The sequence below is a fragment of the Haliaeetus albicilla genome, chromosome 20 (assembly GCF_947461875.1).
Source record: "Haliaeetus albicilla chromosome 20, bHalAlb1.1, whole genome shotgun sequence".
Classification (NCBI taxonomy): domain Eukaryota; kingdom Metazoa; phylum Chordata; class Aves; order Accipitriformes; family Accipitridae; genus Haliaeetus; species Haliaeetus albicilla.
This window is the reverse complement of record NC_091502.1, coordinates 16,593,381-16,616,492: the sequence shown is the minus strand read 5'-3', so window position 1 is coordinate 16,616,492 and position 23,112 is coordinate 16,593,381. Positions and strand designations below refer to the sequence as shown.

At 49.2% G+C, this 23,112-nt stretch overlaps 1 protein-coding gene across 4 annotated transcripts in view; it reads left to right on the top strand.

Moving 5' to 3' along the window:
• AMOTL1 (angiomotin like 1) overlaps nucleotides 1-23,112 on the top strand; it is a 74,711-nt gene that overhangs the window by 17,589 nt on the left and 34,010 nt on the right. For 3 of the 4 annotated variants that reach the window (XM_069808363.1, XM_069808364.1, XM_069808365.1), the window contains 2 exons: nucleotides 6,800-6,946; nucleotides 9,414-10,293. In XM_069808363.1, the coding sequence (XP_069664464.1) occupies nucleotides 6,800-6,946; nucleotides 9,414-10,293 (1,027 nt within the window). Of the gene's footprint in view, nucleotides 1-6,799; nucleotides 6,947-9,413; nucleotides 10,294-23,112 lie in introns of those variants that run through there. The other variant, XM_069808366.1, reaches the window with a different exon arrangement.

Below are 23,112 nucleotides of genomic sequence, written 5' to 3'. Positions count from 1 at the left end.
GAATGATCCACAGTCCTAGGTCCTATTTCACTTCTGGTTAATTAATGGAAGGGCTTAAATATCCAAGTGACACGGATCATGCCAGTGCTTTTCTGTAATGTGATCATTTGTAAAGGCAGTAAGTACAGTTAATCATAGCTTAAACTCCTGCTTTGCAAGTGTCTTGTCTATATGTTGTAGCTGGTTGATTTATGATTTTTTTTTTTTCCCCCAGTGGAAAAAAAAAATCCTTCCCTAAGAATTGGCGTGATGAATTTTTATCTTGGAGTTTTTTTATGGCTTGGAAATCAGAATTTATGGCGGAGTGAAAATGTCTGCAGACTCTTTGCTGTGCTGACAAGCGGCGCGGCTGTAGCAGAAGCGTTGTCTCACTCATGAGCTCCATGTCAGCCTTTGTATTTCACTCTTTTATGGAGAGTTTCTTCCCTTACTTTCAGCGCTGAATAATACTTGCCCTTTTATCTTGGAGCAGCAACGCTGACATAAGTTGTCGTTGTGCCACTGGCACTTTGATCAAAGTAGAAATTTCAATTATTGATTCAATTCTTTGAATAAATTTAGGCTGGCTATGTATCGTAGACTCACTGTTATAGCTGCATAGGCAAATGTATAGCTCATAACATGTAGAGGCCTTTAAAATGCACATATTTCTGCAAAGCCTAGTGCAGCCACCTAAGGAACATGCATCCCCTCTTCCATTGGGTTGATGTCCAGATAACTGCTCGGCACCAGTGAAAATACTCTGCCTGCATCCTGCCTCTTCTCCAGGGGTGAGCCTGAGAAGGGGGGAAAAAACCAGCGGATTATTCTAGTCATAAAACCTGTAACCATCCTAGATGAAAGAGCTGTGATGGGCACTGTTTGCCCCCACACGCCCGTGCACCTGATTTCCATCGGGAAGGCGCGGGCATCCGTGGGGGATCTCCCGGGCAGGCAGACTTGGCTCTTCTCTTTCCTCTATCCATCTGATCTCATGCCAGGTTCAGAAGCTGCTTTCAAGGCGCCTTTGCTTTGCTTCGCTCGTAGCTTTTTTGCTTGTCCGCTTTGTTTTTTGCTGACGGGAAGCGTATATGAAAATAAGCGTGTGAGGCTGAAGTTTCACGGAAAGCGTTCATCCTTGTAGGCAGTTAAATTTGGATGTGTTGGCATGATTCCTTGGGAGAGATGGGGTTTGGCTGCCTCCATCGCCTTTTCTCGTTAGTCTTGCTAGTGCTTTCTTGGACGATGCACTTTTTGGAGAGTGAAATGACAGTACCGGAGCTGGGAGACTCCAGGAGCTCTTCTCGAGCAAGGGAATAGCGCAACATGGATCCCAGAGCTAACACTGGGATGAGGATTTCTTTTCCCAGAGCAGGCAGCTGCGGAGGTGGGGCTTGGTCTGGTGAACCCTGCCAGGCACAGGGGTGAGGCTTCTCCCGGCTCAGATGTGGTAGATCCCCGGCTTTCATGTGGGAAACGAGAGGTGCTGCTCTCTCACATCTGGTGTGCGTTATGGCGGTTGGATTTCTCTCCTGCAAGATGTTGCTCTGCTCCTGTGAAAATAATATTAGCGATGCTTGTTCAGTCCTTGCGGGGCTCGGGAGCCCTGGCAGCGGATGCGAGGTTCCCAAGCAGAATTACAGGGTGCGGGGGTGAGTCGGCCACCCCAGAAGTGACCTAGAAAACCTGCGTGTCTGCTGGGGAGCTGCTGATGGGAAACGATCATCAATGTGTGCCTGAGTCCCTGTGCTTCACTGGAGCTCTGGCTGCAAAGGAGTCCCAGTGCGGCTGGAAAAGAGCTGCTGGTGGTACCAAGAGCATCCTTTGCAACGCTGTTGGAAGTGGCACCTCCTTTTTGTAGATAAACCAAGAAACGGGACACGTGAGTTAATTTTTTCTGAGCCAAAGGAAACTCAGACCTGCCTCCCAGCCTTGGGAGAGGGACACGGCTCTGTGGCTGGGGTACAGTGATCCCCCCTCTCGAAACTGGGCTGATGCTTAGGAGAGAAAGTAAGGTTTGTGGGCCAAGACGCGCATGGAGGGGTGGCCGGCCTCGACAGAGGGTCCCTGCAGCCTGTTGGACGGACTGATGGGTCCACCCTGGGGAATCCATGGCACAGGCTTTGGGCAGCCCCTGGGACCCTGGAGCACTTTGACGCTCCTTTTGTTATTTCCCTTAAATAATTATTGTCCTTTCTTGTTGACCTGAGATTTTTATGCAGCGACAGGGCAGAGAAAATATTTTAAATGTGGAATAAGGTATTTATACTCCTTTCTGGCTTGGCTGTGAGACAGAAGGACAGATGCAGGCTTGGAAGCGATGTCATTTTTGTTCTGTCATTTTTGGACCTCCCTTACAAACCGCGGCAGAGTTTATAGGAAAGTGTAAAGCTGCCTTACTTACTTTTTAATTTCAGATGATTGCTTTGGATGTTTTTTGAAATGCCTCGGTCTCTTTCAAACCGCTCGGTCAGTAGGGTACAAATTGGAAGAGGATTTTCTGGAGGACAGCTCTGTGTTTTTGTTTGTCTGGGTGGCTTTTGGGTGGCAGAGGAGGAGCCGTACGTGCCGTCAGCGCGGGCTGTGCCTCAGGCAGCCGCAGAGCGGTGCCCGGGTGGGCAGCGGGCTGCAATGGACTCCCTCAAGGTGTTGCCTCTAAAGAGCAGCAAACTGTCCTTGCACAATGGGCATTTTTTCATGTTTTACTGAAGGTGAGAACAGTAGTACAGTTTGGCTGTAAGAAAGCCATCTTCTCTGACTGTTTTTGTGAGGAGGAAATGTGCCTCTTGGAGATGCCGTTATTGCTCTAAAAACATGGCTTTCCTGTAATGTTGCTTCCTATGAGGTTTTGCTTTAGATCCTTTTCAAAACCAGACTGAAACCACATCAGAAACAGGAAATATTTAAGTGTTGCTCCTCTGTCTCTGGGTCCTTGCTGACTGTCTGGTGTTAATCTTAGCAAATGATTCATTGAAGTGGTTCTGAATCTTCAAACGAATTGCACTGCTGTGTAATAACCCTCCAGGATAATACATCCGCTTCTGTGCAGCATAATGCTTGTTTATCTTAAAAAACACCCCAAACAAACCAACCAACCAACCCCCCCCCCCAAATGAATTGGTGTCAGGCAGTCACTTGGACATGGGAGAGTCAGTAGAGATGCAGAAATGGAGGCCTGCAGCTGCCCAATTCAGCAAGGACTGACCTGGGCCAGAAATGTGGTCATGTCTCCCAGGTTGGCTATAAGAGACACAACACCGAAATATATAAGGGAATTGAAGCCGTGATGTCTATGGACTGGGCTGTATCCTGGCACGCTGGGACCGAGGGGGCTGGGCTGGCTTTGGGAAGGGGAGAGGAGAGGGCACAGCACGGCTGGCAGCTGCCTGCGGGCACCTACAGAGGTGATGGGGTCGGCTCTTCTTGGCAGCAGCAGTGACAAAACACGAGGCAGCAGCCATGGTTTGTGGCTTAGGACGTTTGGGCTGGGTGTGGGTGGAAAGCCCTTCCCTGGGGACACGTCCTTGGAGGGGTGATGGTCTCCATCGTAGGTTGCCCTTGACCAGCTGATTAACCGTGGCCCCTGGGCACCACTGCTCTGGCACCAGGATTCAGTTGTAGGGATGAAAATTGCTTTTTTGCTGAGCGTTGTAGAAGAATGGGGAGGTTTGGGGAAGGAACAAGTGCCTGATCATTGGATGGGCACCTTGCACCCCAGCAGAGGTAGATGTAACAAACCCTTTCCCTCCAGAGCGGGGAGCTGGGATTTAGGAAGCTCCAGTGACAGCAAAGGGGGAAAGAAAAAAGGCTCATGCCTTGCTCCAGATGGCTCATGAGGCCTTGCTAAGCTTTCAAGTGGCGCGTTACTGCCCATGATCTGGATTGTGGCCACACGCCAAGCACTGATCTTTCGGCAACTGTTTTCTGTTTTACACATAAACTGGCTTTCCGTGCCAGTAACAGCTGACATTTTATTAAAACCGACTGTGAATGAACATAAAATACCGTTACGTCATTTTTAACATCGTAAAACTTCATTACATCATTTTATGATGATAAAACATCAACATGGGTACAGCAAAGTGCAGTGGTTTCTGCCTGGGTCGGAGCTACTTGGTTTTGACTCTGGTATGACAGAGACCAGAAACTGAGCGGTTTGGCAGATGCTGGCATTTACCAGTCCTGATTTTAGTAGAATATTGCTTTGCCACAGCCACCAAAGACAAGTGGTTAGGTGAGAATTTCTGCTCTTATTACAGAAAAAACAAGTCTTTATTCTCTATTTTGCATCTCGGAAAATTTGAAACCATGACCCAAGGGTGCCTACAGAATGCAGAAGGCAAGTGTACAGTTTTACTAACAGTTTCTTTCTTTTAAATGCTGTTTGGTGAGTGGTGAGGCCAAGCCAGTAGTTGCTGGCTGTTCAGGTTGCCTGTGATGCTTGAAGCCGCTCGTCTTCCTTGGGTGTGTGAATTTTCTTTGTTTCACCCCAGTCCACTTTTTATTCATAAAGCAAGCCTGGGCTCAAAACTCCCTTGTTTGATACAGGATTCCTGATTCCAAGGCAGGACTGTGTGCGTGGAGGAGCAGTGAAGGGTGTCTTTAATGCTATTCTCTACCAGAATAGAGTAATAATGTTGGAAATTAGGGTTCTTGAGATTTTTCTTGGGTCTGTATCAGCATCAGCACAAATTCCAGACCCCGTCTACCACACTCATTTTCACAAACATATTCGGCTTAGATCTACTCAAGTGAGCAATCTTTCCCTCTTGCTCTCTAAATATAGATAACTGCCATACACATTCATGCATAATATGAATGGTAAAGTGATGAATTCATTAACATTTTGCAGGAATGCCTATTTCCTCTCCTCTGGGCACAGAAGAAAATAGTATCTTCATGCCTGTAGAGAAGAGGGGCTGGATCCTGCCCCCCACTACCCCACTCCATGCAGGGGCGTGGGGTTAGCGGTGACCTGTACGTAAGGAAGAGAGCAAAGCAACCTCCTTCTGTAATATATGCCAGTGAGCATGCAGTTAGCTGAGCGCAAACCAAGCAGTCGGGATTAGTAAGTCCAGGTCATCCGTGGCCGATGGTTTTTCCCGCAGAGCAGGATGTTACAGGTCCCTGTGCATGTGGGCTTCCCGCCCCGCCGGGACAGACGGATGCCCTGCTGGGACGAATGGACACCCAACGGGTACCACTTTGAGCCCTCCACCTCCTGCTCAAGCAAGTGCCTCGGCAGTGGCTGGTGGCGGAGGTCGATGGCCGTTCCCTTAGTCTAAAACCTGTGGCAACTGGTGGTGTAAGTGGAGAGTGACTCTGCTGTGTCCCCGCTGCACCAGGGCACTCGGGGCCAGGAGATGTTCACCTCCAAGGTTTGGACCTCAAAGAGCCTTCTTTTTACAGAAATGAGGTAGTGCTCAGAAAAGTAAGTAGGAAGTGGAAAATGATAGAATCATAGAACAGCCCGGGTTGGAACGGACCTTAAAAGATCATTTGGTCTAACTTTTTGTGGGAAGGGAAGATGACATTATCTAGCACCCTGACCAATTGCATCTGAAAACCTCCAGTGATGGGGACTCTACCATGTCCCTGGGGAGGTTGTTCCAGTGAATGATTGTTTTCACCTTAAAAAATATCTTTCTTATGTCAAGATAAAACCTCTCCTAGTGCAACTTGTACCTGTTGCCCCTTGTCTTCTCTATGTAGCTCCTTGTGAGGAGAGAGCGTCTGTCCTCTTTGTAGCCACCCTTTAAGTACTGGAACATTGTGACGAGGTGTGTCCCCCAGCTTTCTCTTCTCCAGGGAGAAAAGACCTAACTCCTTCAGTCTTTCCTCATAGGGCAAGTTCTACAGACCTTTGATCATCTTCGTGGCCCTCATTTGGACCCTCTCCAGTCTGTCTGTGTCTTTCTCGAATTGTGGGGTCATGCCAATGTCATTCCTGTCTTGAATTGTGGGGTCAAGCCAATGTCATTCCTGGCTTAACACTGCTGTGATGCATTTTGTATGAGCGTGTTAAAACAAGCACTGCTGGAGAAAGCCACCCGAGAGCAGATTTAGGATGAGCCTTGTTGCTTGCCAGGAGAACTTGTTCTTGCTCACTGATTGTGAAAGGGGCTGGGGGACTAGGCCAGCCGTCGATGTCTGTGGGATGCCGGAGCTCGGGCGTGCGGCTCCTGTGCAGTCGGTCTGCCAGACACATTCCCATGGCCCTGCAGCTACATCCTCTCCTTACCTTATTAAGAACATCTGGACAAAGTGATTTATAAACTCTCTCCCTTGATAGCGTTGGCTGTATTTTATGTCTCAGCAGTTTTCTGTATTGCTGAACCTGAGCAGATTCATGAGTAGATTTAGTGGTAAAGCCTGTCCCAGACTTTAGCCCTGTTGAATGTGTGGCTGGGTCCTCACCTATCCTTCTTTCCTTTTTTTTTACTCACTCCCTCTTTCAGTTTTACTCTGGCTCTGTTGGCTTCATGTCCTGGGGCCATGCCTTGATTTGTGAGGCTGTCATTTGTCACTGTTAGCTCTTATAGGCCTTGCTTTGTGCCTGGACTGGGGACTTTGAAGGCCAGGCTGGGTTGGTGCATAAAACAGCACTGATGACTTGGTGGCTGCTTCTTATTCCTCAGAGCTAATGTGTTATTTGGGTGGTGAGGACAGGAGAGGTGGTTTGCTCAGTGGCCTCAGCAGGGCTTCTTAGGCACCTAGCCATGCTCAAGAAAATTTTTTTGGCCTTCTGTCATAAGTCATGGCTTTATATTTGGTCATTCAAGTGGTTTCTTTACTGACATCCCATTCTTCTTTCTTACAGGCTCCACATCTGTTTGTTACAAGCCTACCAGCCCAGTCCAGGTACTAGAAGACACTGGCTTTCTTTACCAGGATCACCAGTTGTTTGCTGGCAGGCATGAAGTTTCTCCCCTAACATCCGAAGCGATCAGTGCCAAAGAAAAAGCTGGTAAGTGCGTGGCCACGCTTCCATACGAACCCACCACATTTACTTCCAGGCTGCTCCCGAAGCATAAATTGAGCCGTTCAGACCATTTACAAATAATATTTACAGAGCTGAAGGCCAGCTTCTCATCCTCGGTAGAGTCAAAGGGGAGTTACCTTTGACTTGAGTGTTATGACCCACCATCATTTGTCACCTGTGCTTGCAGAGGATGCAGCATTTCTGCTTGTCCTTCAGGACATGTCTGCTCTTCAGCAGCTGGATCGAGGTCCGTAGCTTTTATCTGATGGAGCAGGACCGCAGGCACCCTGTGTTAGGCTCACTGTGGTCAATCCTTTGATCTCCATAATAGGCAGCTAAAGTACATCTCCCAGATATAGGGTTGCTAACAGATGACTAGTGCAGGGGTGGAAATCCTTCTCATGTATGATAAAGAGCTGCCTTGACCATGTGACATTGGCTTTATCCACTTTCCTCAGGCTTATCTCGGGCGTAGTCTAACAACCTAGACTGTGAGCTTTCTGGTATGTTAGGGAGATTTTTATTGCATGTCTGCAAAAATGTCCAGTATGGTGAGGCTTCTGTGTCCTGTGATAATAACATGAATAAAGCAGTAAGAGTTTGCTATAACTGTAGGGACATATAAAATAAATGGATACTTGGCTGTTGTGCAAACAGGTAGATGGAGATGTGTGTGTGTCTGTGCATCTTGCTGGCTCAAACGCCTTCCCCGGGGAGCTGACAGACCCTCTGAAAGCTGGTGGCCAGGCTGCAACCCCAGTGAGTCAGACTGGCAGGCGGATAACATTGTCTCAGGGAAGGCAGGAGAGGTGTATCTTGTAGGGCAGGTGTGGAGTGAAACAGCCTGGGAATCTCTCCCCCTCGAGCCCCACAATGATCTTTAAGGCTTTTGCCACAGCAATGTTAGTGGAAATGACCTATTCTTGTAGTTAAGAGTTGAAGGCTTTTCTTCCCCTCTGGCATCGGGGTTGTATATGTTATCCCACAGCATGTGCAGTAACTGATGAAACCTCAGGGAAATACCAGACCTCAAGAAAAAGTTTGCTTTTTAACTACTTTCAAATGCCAAAAACCAAATGTAAGTCCTTCTGACAAACTCCTCTGAGAATTGGAAACAGCAGGAGAGACGGAAAGTTGCCAGGAATGACCTCAAAAAACTGAACTGAAAACAGCACCTCCTTCTTGCCTAGGGACATGGGAGGTCTCTGTCCAGAGCCGTGGGCTTATTCTCACTTTTGTCCACACTGGGGTCTTTCAGGAGCACACCTCTGGGCTCAGACACTCTTCAGACAGACGTTTTACACCACTTTTGGGATGGGTGTGGGAGGAGGGCTCCAGGAGGGAGGGATTCTAACCTCCCAGCCATGGTTATATGCTATTAGATGCTTAGCTGCAGGCAAGCTCTACTGCATAAATAGTGCAAAAACGGTGCCATTGCCTCTGAATGACTTCAGTAGCCTGTGTTAGGGCTGTGTAGCTAATCCGTCTGTGCTCTTTTTAAAATGCTGGCATTACATCTATGACAGTAACGCCTGCAAAATGACAACAGTTAGTATTGACTCCCTTAGAAATAGTGTTATTGGCCAGAAGGGAAATTGCAGTTTTAGGGGAAGATGCCAGAGCACAGGTTATTCTTTAACTACACTTTTAGGACCCATTTATTTTCAGTGTCATTTCACAGTTTTTCTGTGACACATTCTGCATTTTATTTTGCCGTGGCAGGCAGTGCACTTAGGAGGGGATTTGACTCACCTGACTGGCCATCAAAAATGCAGCACCTCGTTTAGTATTGCCATACAGGCTGCCTCTCTAAGCCATGCGAGGCATCTCCAGGGAGGAGGTCAAACCCTGGAACAGGCTTCCGAGAGAGGTGGTGGATGCCCCAAGCCTGTCAGTGTTTAAGAGGCGTTTGGACAATGCCCTTAACAACATGCTTTAAGTTTTGGTCAGCCCTGAAGTGGTCAGGCAGTTGGACTAGATGATCATCGTAGGTCCCTTCCAACTGAAATATTCCATTCTGTTCTGTTCTATTCTATTCCGTTCTATTCTGTTCTATTCCATTCGTATTTTAGAAGAGACCAAATTTCCCTGTGGCATCGCCTGTCCCTCCGCTGACTTGGGAGGGGGTTCAGAGCTGTGGGTATGGGGCGCATGGAATAGTATGGACGGGAGGGCCAGGGAGGGAGTGGGAGTATGTTTTTAGGGGTCACTGAGAACAGAATTAGGGATGACCTGGGCGGGGGGGACAAGCAGGGAGCAGTGCCCTGCCTCCTTCGGTGGCTTCCAGCCACTTCTCCTCTGCTGCCGGGGGGACCCTGGCAGGGCGCTGCCCCTGGGGTGCGTCCTGGGCATGGGGTGAGAGTGGTGGGGCGTAGGAGGGGAAGAAAGGCGGGGGGACACCGGCCCTCCCGGGCAGCAGAGCTAACGGCCGCCTCTCTCTCTCCCTGCCCAGCTGAGGAGACCCTCTGCACCCTGCGCCCACCCAGCTTCCGCCGGGTCCCAGAGGCGGAGATGCGAGGGGCGGAGGAGGTGGCAGCCGGCACCGTCCTGCAGCGCCTGATCCAGGAGCGGCTGAGGTATGGCAACCCCAGCGAGAACATGAACCTGCTGGCCATACAGCACCAGGCGACGGGCAGCGCCGGCCCCTCCAACAGCACTGCCAGCACTCTCTCTTCCGCAGAAAACCTCGCGCCCGAAGACCCGCCAATGGTCCAGCCGTCGGGGCGGCAGGAACCGCAGGGGCAGGAGCACCAGGGGGACGGTGCTGCGATGGAGAAGCAGCCCCGGGCCCCGCAGCCCCCGCACGGCACCGAGGAGCTCCCCACCTACGAGGAGGCCAAGGCCCAGTCTCAGTTCTTCCGAGGCCAGCCGCCGCCGGCCGCCGCCGCGCCGGGTTTTTATGGCGCGTCCGGCCAGAAGTCCAGGACGGAGGGGAGGCCGACGGTGAACCGGGCCAACAGCGGGCAGGCGCATAAGGACGAGGCGCTGAAGGAGCTGAAGCAGGGCCACGTCCGCTCGCTGAGCGAGAGGATCATGCAGCTCTCGCTGGAGAGGAACGGGGCCAAGCAGCACCCCCCGGCCCCGGGGGGCGGGAAGGGCTTCAAGGCGGCCCCGCCGCCCGGCAAGGCCGCGGACCCGCGGGGCCCGCCGCCCGAGTACCCCTACAAAGGCAAGGCGGCGGCTCCCGGCAGCAAGGCGCAGGAGCACGGGCTCTTCTACGGCGAGCAGCCGGCGCAGGATGTCCTCAAGGCCTCCTACGCCGCCCCCCAGCCCGCCCGGGCGGAGGTGGCCCTCGTCCGCTACCAGCCGCCCCCGGAGTACGGGGTCAGCAGGTAATGGCCGTCAGCGGGGCGGCGGGTTTGCCGCAGGGGCCTGATCCGGCCTTGGCTGGAGGAGGCGGCTTCTGCGGGGCTTGGGCCTGGCGTAGACGCGACCCCTGCGAGCTGCGGCCTCAGGGGGACGTCACACCCCCGCGGCCGGGCCTGCACGGGATGGCTGGCGGAGGCACCTCCATCTCCAGGAGGGCCGTATAAAGCATACACGCTGCTTATGCCCTGCTGAAATCTTCCCAGCAGAGCTCACGTGGGGCTTGCAGGGTACCGGGCCCCTCCTGCCGGGCCTCGCGGTGAGCGCGGGTTTATTCCAAGCGCCTTAAAAATAATCCAGAGCGTTTACTCATTGCGAGCTGATCCCCGTGAGCGGTGCGGGCCCTGCGCAGCACCCAGGCGGGTTTGCTGCCTTCAGAGGCAAGCCCGCGCGTTGGGGGCTCCCTTTTCCTTGCTGTACTTAAATACAAGTGTTTCTCCGTCTCATCCCTATCTTTTTGACCGCACAGACAATATTTTGCTGGGTTTGGAAGGCTGGTGTTGTCTGCTGTGGTTGTGGGTGGTTTTCGTGTTGCAAGCTGCCTCATTAAGTCTTTTCCGACCCCAAAATCCCCAAAGGTTTTGTTGGCGTTGACTTAAGTTGCATGCACCTATTTTGCCACAGTGCAGGCACAGAGAAAAGATGGCGCAGCTGACCTGGCTCTTCCTTTCTGCAATTCGTGAGGCATGAAATCAGGGGGTGAATGCTCTGCCTTTCTGTGTTTGCAAAAGTGACGGGTTTCGTGTCAAGACGGGGAGGAACTCGGAGCGTTGCTTTGATGAACGTTGCAAGGCAGTTGTGACAAGCGGAGGGCCTGCACTGAGTGACGCTGGCCTTCCTTCAGCTATACATGTTTAGATTACCAGCCTACCACTGTGCGGAGTTTGTGCAATTTTTTCAGAGTGAGATGATATTCTTAAGAGCTCAGCAAAAATCTCTGTTTATGCTAAGGAACAGCTATACGAACTCGAGGGCAACGGGGTCGAGCTGGGGCCGTGCTCTGCCGCAGCGATTCGCGGTGCTAACAAACGTCTCCAGCACCAAGCAGATTGATCCCCGCAGAAAAGGAGCTGGTTTGGGGGTTTTTATTACTCTGAAAATGCTGATTCAATACCCACAGAGTCTGTTCTGCTGAGTCCGTGTAACCAAGTGGACCAGGGTGCTGCATGCACTGCTGCAGCTAACTGGGAACGGCACTGGTGTTGAGTGGGAAACCCTTTGGGGCGAGTTTCAAAACCTTGTCCAGGTGCCTGATCAGCAAGGTTAATGCTGAGAAACCCCTTGATTTCAGTACAGCTTTCCACACTGGCAGTGCTGGCCAGACCCTGGCCTTATCCCAGCGTCCTGCTGGATCACCCCAGCAGCTGTGGGGAGAAAGCCCCCAGCTCATGATGGTGGTTACTGCTCATTCCCAGTAAGGCAGCATGGTTTAACTCCCAAATCACACTGCAGAGGGGATACCTGCTACCCTTGCATGCTGTTTTCTTCGCATGACAGTGGAGGAATGTCCCTCCTGGCAGGTTTGGGGGCACTGGGGGGATGTGTTGTGCAGCAGAAGACTGGCAGCGTGGCAGAGCAGAGCCACTGCGGTTTGCAGACTTACTAAAAAATTTTGAGTGGTGTCTTTCTTGCGGCTCAGCAAGGGCCTGAATACCTCTCGGCTTGCATATATTCCTGCTGGCTACTCCAGCATGTGTTTCCAGGGGTAGGTTAGGAGTTTGGCATAGCTGGGGGGTTTTTCACCAAAGCTAGGTTTGGTCTAAGGCGTATGGTCTCTCTTGTGCTTTTTCTAAGGTGGTTCTGGGTCCTGGTGCACAGACAGGGTTTTTCAGGTCCTTCTTAGCTCCTTTCACATGGTGCCTGGATTTTGGGGGATGTTTCCTACCTACGTGTTCCTGCTGGCTATGTTTTAGGTGGTAATTAGCGCTAGCAGGACAGTTGCTCACTTGCAGACTGTATCTTGTGCTGTTGTGTTGCACAGTGCCAGCGGCTGCGTAGACGTTTGGCTGCACATGAGATGTCGGCAAGCAGTGGTCTTCATCCTCATCTCGGGCTTTTTTCTGTGATATTTTTTGATACAGGAACATCATCCTTTTACTTTGCTTGAGCACACTAACATATTCACTGTTGGCATTACCCAGACTTGTTCTTAATTGGTATGAGCTGGTTTGGTTTCTTTTCCTGTGCCATATCCGAGCTTATAATTGGCCCCATGGGCTGTAGATCCCCTTACAGCCCTGTTACCTGAGAAGATTTGGGTGACAAAAGCCTTTAGGAAGTGGCAGTAATCCCAGTGTGCTCATCACTTGCCATTTCTCTGTCTTGCAGCAGCTGTGCTCCGGTGCATCCCCGCACGCATCTTGGGCTGCGTCTCAGGGTGGGCTTGCCCAGGTCTGGAATGAGCGTGGTTAAAATGCAATTTCACAAAATGGCCTCTGCCACAAATATTCCTCTCTATGGAGAGGGTTAAGGCCAGTTACCTGTCTGGGGATGTCAGCCCCATCTCTGCTACAGGACTTGTCTGGGCTGCAGCCCCTGAGCCCTGCTGGAGGAGAGCTGGGGGCTGTGTTATGCTGCTGGGTTGCTCCCAAGTGCAAACCTTCCTGTGCCTCTGCTCTTGCTCACTGCTTCCCCCCTTACCTGGGCTCTGGGGAGACTCACAGCCCTCCCCCCTGGCTGGGATGGAGGACCTTGATAAGAGAGGTCGAGGTAGGGGACTACCCGATTTCATAAGGTCAATGGAAGACTAGGGTTTGGAGAGGCTGTTCTCTGTTAGAGGAGCAAGTGAGGTGAGAAACTCCAGCTTTCACTTCATTGGGAGGGCCTGGGAAAGAAGCTAATGGAAACAAAGCTTTGCCTGTAGTCAGATGGGAATCTCATATATCCCGGCATCTCCTTCCCTCTGTCCTGGCCGTGTCTGTTCCTCAGCCCATCCATCCTGGTGTCCTCTGGACAGGGACTGCGCAAAAGGCTTCTGCCTTCCAGAAAAGAGAGGAGAGAAGCACAGAGCTGCATCGGTCCAGGGGAAGCACCCATAGATACCAGGGATGGAAAAGACCTGGAGGGTCACCGATCCCCAACTTCTCCCCAGTCCTTCTGTGACAAGGGAAATGTGGCTGGAAACCCACAAATGCTGGCAGGGCGCTGTTGAAGGAGATTGGATAACTGCAGCTTAACTTGCTTTTTTGGTTTGGCTTTTTTTTTTGCACATCACTGGTTTTAAAGGGAACATTGCCTTTATAATCACCGTGGTGAAATCTCACAACTTTACTGTAAATCTCAAGATATTTGGTATTGTCCTGAAGACCTTCTAGAGTCATATGAAGCTGTGGTAACCTCAGCATTTATATAAATTAGACTTAGTGACCTCTGCTTTATGGAGATTACGATTGCAGAGCAGAGCTTTAACCATGAAGCTTAAAAGGCCAAAAAACCAGAAGGCAAATAAAAAGGAGCCGATATTTGTTCCTGGTTTAAAATATCAGTATTTTTAAGCCAGTTGCATGATGCTTGGGGCCCTGACTCACGACTTTTGAATGCTTTAAGTTGGCCAAGTGTAATAATCTTTAGAAAACCTTTCCTTTCCTAGATGTGCAGCTATTCCTGAATGGTGTCTTTGCTAACTTTCCGTAGGTGCATGTTCAGAGAGTCGCAGCTTGTCAGGTAAAAGGGCTTGGAAATAATCTACTTCAGTCTTTTGCACAACACCGTGATTTAATTCCAGTTTGCGAAATGTTCAGTCCTGGTGATTATAACACTCTCTGTCTGGAGAATCCATCATGACCTTTACAGACTTATTCCACTAGCTAATTGCCATCTCTGGCACAGATCTGCATCTTAGTTTTAGTCTGTATTTTCTAGTTACCAGTTGGGATTTTGCAATATCTTTGTCAGATACAGTGAGGATCCTTGTGCTATTGGTCCTTTAATGCATTTAACAGACGGAGCTTGGAGCCCCGTAATTATTTCACTGTTGTCAAACCCCCTTTTTTCACTGTGGAAAGCCAACCTGGACACTGTTGCAGTACCAGCTGAAACAGAGGCTAATCAGGTATAATATCACCTCTGCAATGCGACTCAGTGTTCCTTGTTTACGTAGCTCATTAACACTTGCCGTTTGAGATATTGGCACCCCTTGTTATCTGGTCAGGCATGTGAGGGTAGTCGCAGCCCAGGGTAGGATTTCCCACCCTTTTACTGTAGCTCACTGTATTTATTCCTGGGTGGATGAACTTGGGCCTGCTCAAGTCCATTTTGTTTCTCCATGCCCTGCTGAAGCAGTGATCCAGATCACTCAATGCAGTGAATTCTCTTCTTTGCTTCCAGTGTTCCTTGTCAGATCCTGGTATCTTTTATCCAGAATGATTTTGGTCTCCGCACCATTAATAAAAAGCAGATATAATGTAAATGAAGCCTTGAACTGGAAACACCGCTGCTTGGTGAGGGGGACTTTATTCATGGCTACATGCACAAGTCAATCATGCAGACGTCTTTTAATTCTGATTTAATCCATGCATCTTAAAAAGTGGCATGCAACTGAAGAATAAATCTGGGCTGTTTTTAAAGATATACCAGGTTTTTATGTGCCTCATAAAATTCCACCCTGCCTGGATGTAGAAGCCTATATTCAACTGCTGGAATAGTCTGTGGCTTCTCTGGTTATTTGTGTACTAACCCCCCCCCACACACATTACTGCTGTTTTCACACAACCTGTTGATATTTACTCATTCAACCACATGTCTGTGGCTGCTGAGGGGACTACAAGGAGCTCCTTTTCCTCTCCGAGACACCCCAGGCAGGCGGGCACGCTGGCAGCATGGCTGAGCCGAGGGATGTCATGCCCAAGCTGACTTCTGCTGGCGTTTCACTGCGAGGATAGCCAAATGTCATGGTCTAACCCCAGCCAGCAGCCAAGTACCACGCAGCCATTCACTCACTCCACCACCCAGTGGGATGGGGAAGACAATCAGGGAAAAAAAGGTAAAACTTGTGGGTTGAGATAAGAACAATTTAGTAGAACAGAAAGGAAGAGACTAATAGTGATAATAACAATAATAATAATAAAAGGATTGGAATATACAAAGCAAGTGATGCACAATGCAATTGCTCACCACTCGCTGACCAATGCCCAGTTAGTTCCTGAGCAGTGATCCCCCTGCCAGGCCAACTCCCCCCAGTTTATATACTGGGCATGACGTCACACGGTATGGAATACCCCTTTGGCCAGTTGGGGTCAGCTGCCCTGGCTGTGTCCCCTCCCAACTTCTTGTGCCCCTCCAGCCTTCTTGCTGGCTGGGCATCAGAAGCTGGAAAATCCTTGACTTACTTAGTCTAAACATTATTTAGCAACAACTGAAAACATCAGTGTGTTATCAGCATTCTTCTCATACTGAACCCAAAACATAACACTATACCAGCAGCTACTAGAAAGAAAATTAACTCTATCCCAGCTGAAACCAGGACAGCCAAGCATGAGCATGGGATGGAGGCTGTGCTTCCAGCTGACGTGGATGCTGGCTGCCCTGCAGAAGAGCTTTGTATTCTCTCCTGGTCTAATCTGCCTTTCATTAAAATAAATGAAAGAGAAATGAAGCTGTTCCCACAGCTTGGGTGATGCCCCTGACATTTCTCCTTACCCTTCTGTGTTATTATCCTGGTTGGTTCCTGTAGGAGTGCAGAAGTTGAGGAAGGCAGCTTTTCCTTTGCTGAAAATCAGCTGGGCTTTAGAAAGAGTATCTGTTCTGAGTATGGATCCCTGTGAAGAAATACAATATCCTGTCCCTCTCTTAACTATGGAGGGTATGTTTAATACAGCATGCGTCTTTTCAGATGATAATTTTGCCCTGAAAATTTTGATGTAATCACGCCCTAAGAAGCCATGCCAAGTCCTTCCAGCACTAATTTGTTACTAACAATTGTTTTCACTAACAAAATAGTGAATTCTGGAGATATGAGTCCAGGTCTGCCGCCCTTTGTGTTTATAAGGTGCTACAACTGTTGCTGATTCTGCAAGCCAGAGGATACTATGAAGGCTATGTCTTGGCTATGGAAAGTCTTCTCCCATTTCTGGCTGTATCAACATTTAATGATGGGTCTATAACTGTGTTTCCTTGCACCATGACCATCAGACTGGCCTTACTGACTTTCCCAGGATCCTGTCTTTTCCTGCACAGTGACAACACTGATTCGTCTATGTCATTCACAGCTACAAAGAATAGCATTTCAAGTCTGCTTCACAACTGTAGAAGTCATAGCTGAAGTCAGGTAGACACCTGGGTCTGAGGTTAGTATTCGCACTCAAGGTTCCTGGTCGATGGGCAGGAATAAGCACCTTTCATGCACTTTTTACTCTCATTGTAAGGTAAAAGCCTGAGGCAGCTTCAAAGAACTGCACCCCAGAAACGCTTATTTCTCTTCACTGACTCAGCTAGAGCATCCATAGTAGATGTGTGAAGTTGTGAGATGAATTCCCTTGGGATAGTCTTCAAGAGATGAAGTAGGCCAGTCTGCCCTAGAGGCAAAGGAGGGCAGAGCATTCAGAGAAAGATGAGCTAAATAGGTTAGAGGTGGGCATTTTAATTATGAATGTAAATGCCATGGTATGTTGGAAACAAAGTCCTTCCTCCACTGGACGCTCTCCCTCCCTACATAGAAGAGCTGCATTGTACCTGTAGCAGAGCAGAGGTGGACTTTCCTTTCCAGAACATTTATAGGCATTTTTGTTTTATTACTTCCTAATACTGCCCTGCTTTATCAAGCAATCACTCTTCTGTTTTTACAATTTCCTGGTAGTCAACAGCAAGTGGACTTTATCATTAATTGTCCTTTCGGGGTTTCTTATTCCTACATACAGCTACAAATTCCCCCAAAATTCCTCTGTGTTGGTCATTCTTGCTCCCGGGGGTTTCAGTATAAGAGGTGTATTAAGACCATGCCTAAATGTGGGGGCTTGGGTGGCCTTGCTGAATTCTGAGGGATTTCTCATGAAAGTGAGGTCCGTGGTCAAGTATTTTACTGAAGACACTATTGCAAGCTTTATACAGCAAGCTATTATATATATTGCAAGCTATACATTACTTAAAAGAGAGAGTGCAGTCTGGTGACCCTAGATGGTAGCCCTTGAAAGGCTCACTGCCTGCCTGGTGCTCTCCATTTGAAAAGCTGATTTCCTTATTTTTTTCTTTTTTTCTTCTTTACATTGCATTGCAGAGGTATATAGGAGCCCTACTTCTACAATAATGTCAACGAAAAAATATGTTTTCAATAGAAGCGTAGCTGAAGTATTGCAGAGATCTCCAAACCTCATAATGTTTCACAGTTTCATGCTTTTAAGAAGGACCACTTTTGATGAAAATGTGTTTGGCTGGAGGATTTTAGCCTGCTCTAATGCAGAGTAAGATCAACATTTAAAATACAGTAGAAGCATTTTGAGAATGTCATTCTTTACTAAGCCTGAAGGAGCTCAGGATAATCCTGATTGCTTCGTTTCTTTGGAGCTTTACATGAGCGGTTGGACGTGAACTAAGCTGATGTTATAATTCCCCTTTTTCTACAAATGTTGATTTGTTATTGTGAATTGCTGTGTTGATTTTATTGCATATACACTCAGAGATTTTGCAGTTGGCTAAGTCAAAATTAAATCGGGACAGATTAAACAAGCAAAAGGAAAGTCAGAAACATGTTCATTATGTTGAACAGCCATGCTTCAAAAGGTGTAATGTTGATTTTGCCCATTCAGTTTCCAAGCTGGAAAACACTTTGAAGAATCTTCTCTCCTGTGGCCGTGGCTATTGACACTCTGGTGCCTGGCTGCTGCTACGGGGTGTAAATCTTTAGTAGCTCAGTAAGTGGTTTGCTGTTTCAAGAAAATTGAGATCCTGGGGATCTTTCCTCCCTCTGTAGTGTAAAGCTAGACAGACAGAAGTGCATGTGAAAAGATTAAACTGATGGGAGGTTGAGATTTCCCAAAAGTACAGTGTTAAGAGTTCCTGCAGGCGTTTTAAGGGTGTATCTATGACCAAAGATTGTTCTACTTCATAATGAAAAAGAAAAATTGCTCTATCATCTCCCCTGGTTTAGATTCAGAGATCAATTTAATTATATTGCTCTAAGCTATTCCCGTAAAGAAGTGAGAAAATCTGTACCTGTAGCAAATCTGCATCTTTGTAGTGGTATAACTGTGTCCAGACAGCCGGGCTTTTACTTGCATCAAATCAGCTGTGGCTTTTATTTTGGTAAAGACAAACTCACACATAGCTGAATTAATTGCTGTGGTAGATGCACAAGTGCAGATCGGTTGTCGGCAGTGCTGAGGAGGTGCTGCATGCTTGGCTGCATTTGCATGTGCTTATGGAGCATCTTTTGCATTGTGAGCGACATCCCTCGCTCATGATGTTCTTTATTGTTTGGATTTGTGAGCAAAAAAATATTCCAGTCCCACAATGGGTGTGGGGTCCCTTGCTGGGTTTTACACGCTGGAGCACCAGAAGGAAAGGGGCGACCTGGGGATGGTGTGAGAGCTGTGCCCATGGTGGGCTGTCCTTGTGATTTGCAGAGCAGCTCAGCACAGGGCTCGCTGGGCTTACTGGCTCGCATGGCCTCAGATCACCAGGCACTGCTAGGAGATGTGGGTTTGGTCTAAGGAAGGTAAAATGAGCCCCCCAGGTCAGTGTGACCTCCCAGGGCACCCTGCTGCAAGGTCCCAGCAGCAGACAGAAGTGGTGAGGCTGGAGAGGCAGTAAACTCCAAAGACAGGTGAGCAGGGAGCAGCATCTTAATCCAGTGCCGTTGTCTGGGAGCTCTGGGGCTACCTTGGGACCACCACGTTGAGGGAGAAGTCCTTTTGCAGCCCTGGGTTTTGCTGAGCACTGTCCAAAGGCCACAGTGCAGATATACCAGCCATAAAGTCATCTTGGGGGTGGGGATGCATGTTCCTCTCCTTTCTGGCCATACAGCTGATCACAGATGCAAGAGAGCAAGGCAGCCTAACACCCCAGATTAAGATGATACACCCCCTGTTGCGATGCCCCCCTTCTTGCTAAGGCAATGTCGAGCAGCACTGCAAATCACTGCAGTCAGTACAGAAGAAAGACCTGTGGTAGCATCCTTTCCTCTGGTGGGTTTTCAGCTCCAGCTAGCATGGTGTTTGATGAGGGGTGTTTTTGCATAGCCAAACTGCTGTAGTTCCCTTTCTCCTGCTTCTCTGCCATTGCATTGCTGCTATGGTGTGCACTGCAGCATGAGACAAGTGAGCAGGGCCAGCATGGGCAGAGCTTTCACCAGCAATAGCGGCTAAAACTTTGCAGTGTTTCTTAAGAAATGGTAAGATCATGGAACAGATCCTCCTGGAAGATATGTCAAAACATATGGAGGACAGGGAGGTGATTAGAGACAGCCAACATGGCTTCACCAAGGGCAAATAGTGCCTGACTAATCTAGTGGCCTTCTATGATGGAGTGACTGCATCAGTGGATAAGGAAAGAACTATGGATGTCACCTACCTAGACTTCTATAAGGCCTTTGATACAGTCCCCCACAGCATCCTTGCAGCTAAATTGGAGAGATATGGTTTGATGGATGGACTGTTAGATGGATAAGGAATTGGCTGGATGGCCACATCCAAAGAGTTACTGTCAATGGCTCAATGTCCCTGTGGAAACCAGTGATGAGCGGTGTCCCTCAAGGGTCTGTACTGGGACCTGTACTATTTAATATCTTCATCAAGGACATGGACAGTGGGATCAGCAAGTTTGCAGATGACACCAAGCTGAGTGGTGTGATTGATTTGCTAGAGGGAAGTTTGCCACCCAGAGGGACCTTGACAGGCTTGAGGAATGGGCCTGTGCGAACCTCATGAAGTACAACAAGGCCAAGTGCAAGGTCCTGCATCTGGGTTGGGGCAATCCCCAGTATCAGTAAAGACTGGGGGATGAACTGATTTAGAGCAGCCCTGTGGAGAAGGACTTGGGGATGAAAAATTGGACATGAACCAGCAACGTGCGCTTGCAGCTCAAAAAGCCATTTGTGTCCAGGGCTGCATCAGAAGAAGGGTGGCCAAAAGGTTGAGGGAGGTGATTCTCCCCTTCTCCTCTGCTCTCATAAGACCCCACCTGGAGTACTGATCCAGTCCTGGGGTCCTCAGTACAAGACATGGACCTGGTGGAGTGGGTCCGGAGGAGGGCCACAAAAATGATCAGAGGGATGGAACACCTCTCCTGTGAGGAAAGGCTGAGAGAGTTGGGATTGTTCAACCTGGCAAAGAGAAGGGTCCAGGAAGACCTTACTGCGGCCTTTCAATACTTAAAGGAGGCTTATAAGAAAGATGGAGAGAGACTTTTTACCAAGGCCTATAGTGAGACAGGACAAAGGCCAATGGTTTTAAACTGAAAGAGGGTAGATTAGATTGGACATAAGGAAGAACTTCTTTATGCTGAGGGTGGTAAGACACTGGAACAGGTTGCTCCGAGTAGTTGTTGGATGCCCCATCATGGGAAGTGTTCAGGGTCAGGTTGGATGGGGCTTTGAGCAACCTGATCTAGTGAAAGATATCCCTGCCCATGGCAGGGGATTTGGACTAGATGATCTTTAAGGTCCCTTCTAACCCAGACCAGTCTATGATTCTCTGAATTACTGTATGTTTTGTTGGCTGTATGTAAAGTGCCATACAGCTGACTTTCCTGTCTTCCTGTTCTTTGGAAAGTTTTATCCACTTTCAGTAGACGTTTAGCTCCTAACTCATTAGACTGCACCTTTGCCAGAGAAGTAACATGCCTGGGGCTGAGAGCAAACCCTCCTGGCCCTGGGAGCTGCCCGGAGGCAATGGCTCCTCTGCTGTGCTCCTGAGTTGCTTCCATGGATGTTTAATTTACATGGGGAGACATGGCCTTAGGGTGTGTTCATGCTGCGCAGGTAAAAGCCATCTGGAGGCCAGGGTGAGCTCAGCACTGGCTTTCCCAATGGTGGCTGCATGAAGCTTGGCTGGGATCTTCTTCCCAAGGACACTGAGCCTGGACGAAGGTCTGTGCTGCTGGGCAGGTTAGCAGTGTGCTGCTTTTCAGGAATGGGATCATAGCTGGTCTTTGCTCCATTTCAATACATTTCTGTGCCACGGTGGATGCATTGGGCAAAGCATGAATGCCGGGATGGGAGCGTAGGGCTGTGCATGCACTGCCTCTGGGGGCCTGCAGGGACCCATTTGCCTTCCCTCTAGTTTGGACAGAAGACACGACTGAATTGCTGGCTTTCCTTGCCATTGTGAGGCTTGGTGGGGACAAGCTTGTTAGAGCAGCGCTGTTCACTTTTAGGGCAGGGCTTTAAAATTGCATTCACTTTTCATCTTGTTCTGCTGCAGTTGAAGGCAGTGATGGGTTATTGTCAGTAGAATTAGGCCAATGCTGAGAGCTTTTGAAAACCCCGCTTTGAGAAGCTGTGTAGGTGCTGAAGACAACGGTAATCATATTTATTATGTATTTATACAGCACAAAATAGTCTGTCTAAAAAATAGCATTCATGGATCTTTGAGGCCAAATGAGGTAAATACATCTGTTTGTTAGGTCTCCTGCCTCGTGTAGGGTACAGAAATAAAGACAATGATAGCTACAGCAAGCCTAATAGCTTGTGGTTAAGCTAAAATACAACTTTCAGAAGGTGCTTGATTGCAGACTTCAGGTGGAGTCCAGCAGCCAGCTTATTTTCCAGCCAAACCAGGCTCTGACACAGATGTCCCCTGTGGTCTGGGTTGAGTCTCTTAGACAAGCGTGGTGTAGAAACGTCACAACTTTGGCATCTGGGCTGAGGAGTGGCTCAGCCTGTGCACAGTGAGGCTCTGCATGGGGCTGCTCACCCTGGCTGAGGCTCCGAGGCTGCCTGTGCGGTGGATGGAGATGGGTCTGGTGCAGACAAGCTTTGAGCTGCTCCCTGCCTGAATTTCCCCCTTTTGAAACAGGGGCAGTCTCCCTTCTCGATATCACAGGGCTGAAATGCAGGACAGAAGTGAGAGACTCCGGTCCCACCTGGCCACGAGCCATAGGGTTACCCTCACTGCTAAGGTGTCCTCCTGGGTTATCCTCCAGCCATTGCAAATTGTGACTTGGGTGAATTAAAGAGCCACCCGCCATCAGAAAGCCTAGCCCACAAGCAAGACTGCTGCCAGCTCGCTTCTTATCGTTCCCCAACACGAGCCTGGTGGATGATGGATGCCGTTAGTCGGGGAGTGACACAATCAGGTCTCGCACTGGAAGATGGCTTTCTTGGCTCGCTGTGATTGACCGGGGCCGTGCCTCCAGTAGCTCCGCAGCAGCTCTTCCCTTTGCTGCTTGCTGAAGCCGCTCGGGGATGCCGCTTCGCTCACATCACTTCCTTTCACCTCCCAATTCAGCCGATCAGCTGGTCTCGCTCCAGGCAGGGAGCGGTGTTCGAAGGGTGAGTAATGCATCCCTTGTGTTTCCTTCGAGCCTGCCGGCTTCTCAGTGGTGGGGTTTGTGGCAAGGGGGGCAGGGAGAGGCTGGCTGGCTGCTGAAATACTAACTGCACACCTAGGCAAAAATGCCGTTTTCAAGTCAATGCTTCTTTTATCTGTTCGTACCGGACGTATACATCCCTGTCAAGAGCAGGCGAGGAGACAATTTGCCAAATCCTGCTGCGATTGTTGGTATTTAGGAGTGACTAAGGACCGGAATCACGACCGTACAGTTATAACTCTATTAATAAACCGCGCAGTCATTAGGTGACAGCTCCTGCGTGCATTTTGAGGGCGCGCGGCTCTAACGCCTTCCCCGTGTGTGCT